At 47.4% G+C, this 8,106-nt stretch overlaps 1 protein-coding gene across 4 annotated transcripts in view; it reads left to right on the top strand.

Moving 5' to 3' along the window:
• The first annotated feature begins 744 nt into the window (after nt 1-744).
• PDGFB (platelet derived growth factor subunit B) overlaps nt 745-8,106 on the top strand; it is a 48,313-nt gene continuing 40,951 nt past the window's right edge. For 3 of the 4 annotated variants that reach the window (XM_079994604.1, XM_079994603.1, XM_079994602.1), the window contains exon 1: nt 5,690-5,797. Coding sequence is in view for 1 of the 4 variants with exons in the window: in XM_079994605.1 (XP_079850731.1) it covers nt 5,795-5,797 (3 nt within the window). In the remaining 3 variants the exon portion in view is untranslated. Of the gene's footprint in view, nt 769-5,689; nt 5,798-8,106 lie in introns of those variants that run through there. The other variant, XM_079994605.1, reaches the window with a different exon arrangement.

Raw genomic sequence — 8,106 nt, 5'->3', positions numbered from 1 at the left:
CGCTTGCTGGTATGAGTGGAAGATACCACCCTGCCTTGGGATGCTGTTCATCTCTGGTACGATGCTGGCTCCCCTCTTGGAGACCTACCACACTTTAGAAAACAATTGTTTTATTATCCATCACTGTGCCATCAGTCATTCCCCATCGCTGCTTTCCTGGGCAACCCCATCCCTCCCTGTCTGGGATGAGATTAGAAGCAAGTGACTCACAGGACAAGAGGCTTCCACAGTTCACCCTTCATCTCTTACCTGCTGACAAAGACTTTTTGTGACTTGAGAGAGAGAGAGAGAGAGAGAGAGAGAGAGAGAGAGAAAGCACCCTCCTCCCCACTTCTCCTCACTCTTCTTGCTTCTCTGTCTGTGATTCAGATTGTAGCTGCTGTTCTCCTGCTTCCTCCCCCGCTCCTTGTGGGGATCCGGTGTTTTCCCCCCACGCCTCTGCCACTTTTGGCACATCAGCCATGGCAAATAAAGACAGCATTCCGCAGAAGCTGCCCCCAGATAACTGGCCCAAAAAATATGGAATCAATTGAATTAAAATAAAGAATATTAAAGAAAGGACACAAGAAGGCATAGGAAAACTTACTTGGCCACAACATTAAAAATGAAATAGAAGGGAAGAGGAAGAAGGAATGTGGTGGTCTCAGTTAAAAGTGGTCTCAGTTGCCCTTTGCCAAATCTCTGAGTTAGTGGACTTGCTTTTTTTACTTTTCAGGGAGGAACCTGGGCTGCTGAGAAACTCCCAGCCATTGCATAGCTTCACACAAGGTATCTTCACTTGGGGATTTGCTTATAGAGGTCGCAGGTCCTTTAATTGACAGGTTCTTTAATTGACCTGTAATTTATTTTCATAGCCAAGGAGGAAATATGAACCTGGAGAAGTGTCCCTAATTAAAGAATTCTTATTTCAATCCTTCAAGAGGAAGGTCTGAGTGGAATTCACAATTTGCAGCAAGAAGAGTGATGCCAAAATGAGACCAGATAGTAAATTACTGTACATCCCAGAGTTCAAATACTATAAGGGAGGGAGACAAACCTCTCTCCACCTGCTTTCTCCATAACATGCAATGTTTTGCACATCTCTGTCATGTCACCTTTGACTTGCCCTTTCTCTATACTAAAAGGTCCTTAATGCCGCCACTTTTCCCCATAGAGAAGTTGCTCCATCCCCCTTCATCACTGCAAAGGTGGTCCACCATCTGATACCACACACAGAAGACCCTGCTTTGGTCCTGGGGGGAAACAATGTTGCGGGAGCAGTTCAATGCATCGGTCATGCAAGTCTGATGCACTTGCATCATGCAAAAAGCCAATGTCTAGAAATGCACAGGGGCAAAGATAGCTTCACAGATTGGAGCAGCAACCCAGGACTGTGATATTAGAGGCTCGTGTGCACTGGCAGGGTCATGCGCATGGTCCAGAATTAGAAGTGGGCGCAGGCGGAAGCTGGAGTGAAAGGCTCTCTGTTTGTTTGACAGCAACCTACCCCACATGCAGCACTGGTGCCTCCTGACATTTACCCACCCCCTCCAAGCCAGCCCACCTCTAGCTGGCAAACAAGAGGCACAAAACACTGGAAATCCCCTCTGCCTCATCATGTGGGGAGGAGGTGGTCTTCCTAGTGTGATCTCACCCTCTTTTGTGTTAATGTGTTGGATTAGTGGCAAAGTGGGCCTGCGGAGGGGGAGGGGAGGGGAATGACGGGCAGGAAACCAAGAACACATCAGACGCACTATATTTAGAGGCTTTTATTCAGCTGAGGACAATATTCCTTGATTTCACATTGTTTAGGAGAGGGCAGAGGGCAGGAGCGCTATTGAAACCCTTTGTCTTCAGAGATGCCACTTTGTCTGGGTCCGTTGAGGGGGGGCGGGGGGGGGGGACTTGTTAACCTGCTCAGACGCAGGAGCTTTTGTTTTGTTTTGTTAGAGAAGATGCCCTAGTCTGGGTGCCGGAGGGGCAGAGGAATATTGCGTGGGTGATGGTGATGCGGTACCTGTCTGGAGACAGCTGACACACTGCTCTCCATTTTCAAGTGCGGAATCAATTAAGAACCACCTCCTGTCACTTATATGGCTAAGGTTAATTGTTATTACCTTTCAGCGGGGGGGGGGGGGCATCAGCAGAGGTGTTCAGCTGTAGGCTGAATACAGCATGACAAATGCTGCTGGAGTTATGGCATTGTGCAAGGATGTCTGGAATCAAGTAGAAGAAAATTCCCAGTCACTGGGGTTTTCCACAGGCAATAGGTAAAGGTAAAGGGACCCCTGGCCATTAGGTCCAGTCGCGGACGACTCTGGGGTTACGGCGCTCATCTCGCTTTACTGGCTGAGGAAGCCAGTGTTTGTCTGTAGACAGCTTCCGGGTCATGTGGTCAGCATGACTAAGCCGCTTCTGGTGAACCAGAGCAGCGTACTGAAACACCGTTTACCTTCCCGCCGGAGTGGTACCTATTTATCTACTTGCACTTTATTGTGCTTTCAAACTGCTAGGTTGGCAGAAGCAGGGACCGAACAACAGGAGCTCACCCCATCACGAGGATTTGAACCGCCGACCTTCTGATCGGCAAGCCATAGGCTCTGTGGTTTAATCCACAGCGCCACCCGCATGCAATATCTCACAGCAAAAATGTTATCTCGTGGACCGATTTGTAGGCGCTATGCCCATTGCCACTAGACAATTCTTAATTGGATGTTTATTTATTCATTTAATATTTTGCTCCAGGAGATGCAGCCTATGACGGCTCATTCAACCATGTAAAATAATCGTTGCAACATAGGTTATATGGGGCCAAAATGCCCTCAAATAAAAAGCATGTCTTTAAAAGATGGGGGAAATGGGGGGACTCTCAGGAAAAGCCACAGGAACTGTGTGGCCAGTGGCCACCTCAGCTCACAGCATGCAAAAAGCAAGCTGGAAAATTTAAACACCATGAAAAAGAGATGGAGGAGCAACAGGATCTCCCTCAACTGAAGGGAACGGAGCAAAAGGCTGCACAGAAAATGGTGCTGAGAAGGGTCAGTGGAAAACCACAAATGCCCCAGCACAGCTTTCATCAGCCTAGTGCCGTCCAGCTGTTTTAGACTGCAATTCCCATCAGCCCCAACCAGGAAATTGTAGTCCAAAATAGATGGAGGGCACCAGGTTGATGAAGAGGCTACCCTGCTTCCAGAGAAAGAGAGGCCCACTTCATAGCTGGAGCCACATGGCTCTCAATGGGTACAAGTCATTGTGACAGCTTGCCTGACTCCTTTCTCTGTTTGCCCATATAGATTTCAGGCGCATGGTTGGAGTAGGGATTGTGGGAGAGTGGTGTGTATTGCAAGAGCATAGTGCGCACCTGTGTAGCACTCAATAAGCTGGTGCAGAGGGATTTGAGGGTATCATTCCAGCTTCAGGATTTGTAGGCAGGGCTAAATCCTGAGAAGTCAATAGCCATTCTCCACTCCAACCCCCTGCCCCATGCTATTATACAGAGCAGTGACGATATTGGGCTAACTGCACGCAGAGCCACTCTCCCAAAAAGACCTTATCAAAGTATGAGGACTTTAATGCCAGGCTGGTAAAAGACATGGCTCGCCAATACAGAGTATACGGCCAAGCATAATTTCAGCATATACCACCCTCCAGTTTATATGCAACTATTATACCAACACTGGAGAATACCCAGTGCAGTTCTTACCTGACTTCTCACGATAGGAAACAGAGGGGAAATTATTGCAATGGTAGAAAGTGCTGAATCTGCATCTGGCCTGACCCATACAAACTTGCAAACCATCTTTCCTGGTGGGTGAGCAGCAGATTTTGCTCTTATAACAGACAAGCTGCAAGATCAAGACAACCATGGGATGCATCTTTTGGAGGTTCATTTGCCAGGATGTGAGGGGGCCATATCTTTAAATGAAGAGCCCTTATTTATTTGTGGGAGGGCACCTTTCCCCTTCTATCACACTGATTTGTTGCAGGAAGGATACTTCCCTGCCAGTTTTAAAATATGGAGAAGCATTCAAACAATCCCCAACTGAGTCCATACTGGTAAAGTTCAGCAAGAGCTGCACCACACCGTTCTGTGTAGCTCGGTTCAAACACTCTCAAACTGGGCTCTTCCTTTGCTGCCTGACACCCCACCCCGTGCCCCAGCCTCCCTCTTACCACAGGTTTAGACATTATGTGGGATGCATGTGCTGCTGTAGTCTAAACCACTGAGCCTCTTGGGCTTGGTGATCAGAAGCTTGGCGGTTCAAATCCCCACGACTGGGTGAGCTCCTGTTGCTCTGTCCCAGCTCCTGCCGACCTAGCAGTTTGAAAGCACACCAGTGCAAGTAGATAATTAGGTATCGCTGCTGTGGGAAAGTGTTTCCATGCTATCTGGTTTCTGTCATGGTGTCCTGTTGCACCACAAGCAGTTTAGTCATGCTGGCCACAGGATCCAGAAAGCTGACTGTGGCAAATGCCGGCTCCCTCGGCCTGAAAAGCGAGATGAGCACCACACCCCATAGTCGCCTTTGACTGGACTTAATCATCCAGGGGTCCTTTACCTTTTACCTTACACATTATGACCACCACATGAAAATCACATGAAACTGCTCTACGTAGCAAGCTGTTGATGTGCAATGGCTCATTACATGAATTAGATGATTTCCCCCGTGGCCCAATGTATGCTCATAACGAGATGCTGAAAATCACCCAGTTTGATATAGATGAATGGCTCACTTGATGGCCAGTCCCCCTGCTGAAACTACCTTGGTTTAATGGTGGCAATGATGATGTATAAAACTGGCCCTAAATGATTCAACGCTGACCCCCAGTACGTGGCGAGAGCTAAAAGTGAAAGGAGCAAGATCAATCATGTTGTGACACTTGAAGCACTAAAAGGCTTGTTACAGCATGAGCCACATGTGGTGTGGCATGGGATGTGCAAACTGAGAGTGCTTCAGCCTGCAGAAGTGCACACAAAGGCAGTGCAAAGCCTTCGTGGACCAGAGGCCGTACATGTTGCTGGTGTGGTATAGTGGTTAAGAGCGGTAGACTCGTAATCTGGTGAACCAGGTTCGCGTCTCTGCTCCTCCACATGCAGCTGCTGGGTGACCTTGGGCCAGTCACACTTCTCTGAAGTCTCTCACCCTCAATCACATCACAGAGTGTTTGCTGTGGGGGAGGAAGGGAAAGGAGATTGTTAGCTACTTTGAGACTGCTTAGGGTAGTGATAAAGCGGGATATCAAATCCAAACTCTTCTTCTTCTGACATCCCCCTGCCCACTGGAGAACAGAAACACAGAACGCAGTGCTGGCTAAGTGAGGCCCATGAACGATCCTGGGCCCCCAGCAAATGCACAGGCATCCCTGCGAGCCGGTGGTGAAAACCCTGAAGAACCCCCTGAAAAGTGGGGGGGGGGAGAAGAACCCTGGAAAGTGACCCCATCAGATGTTGTATGCAAACTGGGGCCTGGTCAAAAATCTGCTTGGGGGGAGGCAGCCTGTTAGTTCCCTTTTACCTGAGTATTTACCTGAGTGCTTGGCGATTTCCAAAATTCAAGAGCAATTTATTTCCCCCCCTTCCTTAGATCCGAGATGCAAGACAGGCCTGGAGTGAAGTGGGGTTCGCTACGTGCAAGGATGGATGGATGGTGGTGGGAATGCAACGGGCTTTTGATTTTCACATCTCTTTATTTTACCTCATGAGTCATGTCATCATGTTCTCAGGCGCTGAGTAACTGCCGGGTCTATTTTTACTCTTGTTCAGCAGGCTTCCTTTCCTCAGCGGCTGCTGCGTGAAGAGGTGAAGGACAGGAGAATGGTGAGTTGGGGGAAACAGGCAGGTTATAAGAGATGGGGTTGGGTGGTGGGTGGAAAGGAGGGGGAGCTGAAGGTGTTTCCCACCCTCCTCAAATTAGGGGGGGATATGTTTATTATCCTCAAAGAACAGGGTGTGATGTGTTATATGTCATAAATAGACATATATATTGTTATATTGGTGGTAGCATGGAAGAGGGTAGGGGGAGATATTCCTTTTCCAGTGCTATTTGGTACTTTGGAAAAATAAAGAAGGAAAACAGGACACCCCCCCATCAAAACAGGAAAGAGGTATGGAGGGGGGAGAAGGGGGGGTGTACCCATCATCAAATGCTCCTCCCGGCGCAGGAAAAGAGTTCCATAATGTCCTGAAGCCAGAGAGAGAGAGAAATGAATGGAATGATGTGCATGTGTGTCTTCGTATAGGGGAAGGGTTTTTAATCCCCAGCTCATAAAAATACACAGGCATCAGTGCACATCAGCTCACCCCACACCCCTCCAGTGACAGCCTTAATTTCCCCTATGCTTTCACTTAGGAAGCAATCCTGCGTTCCAGTTTTGTCAAAGGGGGGTGGGGAAATATGTTACGGTTTTGCCCGTTGGAATGACCGCCATCTCCTATGCATGGAAAAGCTTGGAAAAGAAGGGGGAAATGCACCACTATCCCCCCCCCCCCAGGGCACAGAAAGAGCAGGCACCCCCACCTTGGAACACTGCCAAAGCCCGCCATCAGGCCAAGGGGACACACCCCCTGCACGTCATGGCATCACAGAACAATGCCCCCACTCTGTCACCTCCATAATGATCTTCCGACCACTGAAGACGACCAATTGGGTTGAAACGCATGTGGTCTTCAACACATTTTGTTATCTGTTGTCATATAATTATTTTGTTCAGGCTTTGATTCAAATAACAAGTCAATTTTTTTTCTTGTATCATCTTTGTAATTTTATCTGTTTTGACCACATTTCTATTTTTGCTTTGGATTGTAAAGCTGTACTTTGTTTTCCTATGATATTTAGAAGTTTTGGGTTGTTTTTTTTTAAAAAAAAGAAACTTTCAAAAATTCCTACCCGATTTAATTTTGGAGTCTGGCTTTGCAGGTTGGGGTCAACATATCCTGTTTTGATCATTCTGCCAGAGTGATAGGCAAACCTACAGGCTTTATCTGTTGTGCTGCTGGCAGTTCTGCAGGAGTCACAGGGCTGTCACCTAACCTGATGTCCCGTGTCCCCCCCCCCAGCTGGAATAACTTGAATATTATGTCCTTAGGTTGCAACGCTATACACACCTATCTGGAAGTCTCAATAGACTTAATAGGGCTTACCTCTGAGCAGCTATTCATAAGACTGCATAGTAAGGCAGAAGAGTCAAGTTGACCCATCATGGATCAGGTGCTCCTTAGAGAACTCTTCAGCCATCCAAGGGGTCTAGTAATCAAAGCTGCTAAAGAGTGCACCTTTTCATTACTTCCAATGCATTCCAATGATAAAGCAGGGATTCTCATCCACTTTAGTTACTGTATGCAACCAGAGGGTGGTATTTCTAGGTCAATAAATGCAGAGTTCGGAGGTGTGCCAACTCTGCTGGTGGCATGTCATGCACTCAGGTCCTGCTTTTGGGCTTTCCATAGGCATCTGGTCAGCCACTGATAACAGGAAGCTGGGCTAGATAGGTCACTGGCCAGGGCTCTTCCCATGTTCTTCTGCAGCAAATCTCCACCTAGGTGGCATCTTGCTCAGTAGCTTTATAATCCTTTGATACCTGTAAAGACTGAGCTCAAAAGTCTTTTTTATGCTTCCAGTTCCTAGAATTCAGCATAGTCTATTCAAATGCAAAGCACCCTTTAATTCTCTAATCCACTATGTCAACACGCCCCTGCTTTATGCCTAAAATGCTGCCTTTGGGCTACAATTTCCCAAACACGGTCACCCTGGCCTAGGCTAATGGAGCAATCATTTCCATGAAAAATGGTTTGCCATGCATCATTTGGGTATAATTCTTGCAACAATCCTGCAATTCTTCATATGTTGCAAAGGGAGGTGGGAGCTGAAGCTGTAAGAGATTGGCTTGCCTATACAGCCACTTAATGAGTTTATTACAGAAGGGAGATTCAAAACAGCAGGATCTTCCTGATTTGTAGATCAGTCTCTTAGCCACTCTGCTATAATGGCACTCTATGAGCCATAGATGTGGAACCATAGGACTTGCTCCCAAAGCCACTGGAAGAACCCACCTAGACTAAGCCAAAGGCCTACCTATCTGGGGACACTTTTTTTAAAAAAAGAGGGAAAAAAGTTATTTTAAAAAATA

The sequence above is a fragment of the Podarcis cretensis genome (genome assembly GCF_951804945.1).
Source record: "Podarcis cretensis genome assembly, chromosome: 10".
Classification (NCBI taxonomy): Eukaryota; Metazoa; Chordata; class Lepidosauria; order Squamata; family Lacertidae; genus Podarcis; species Podarcis cretensis.
Note: the sequence above shows the minus strand (reverse complement) of the source record. Positions and strands in the feature narration are given on the sequence as shown.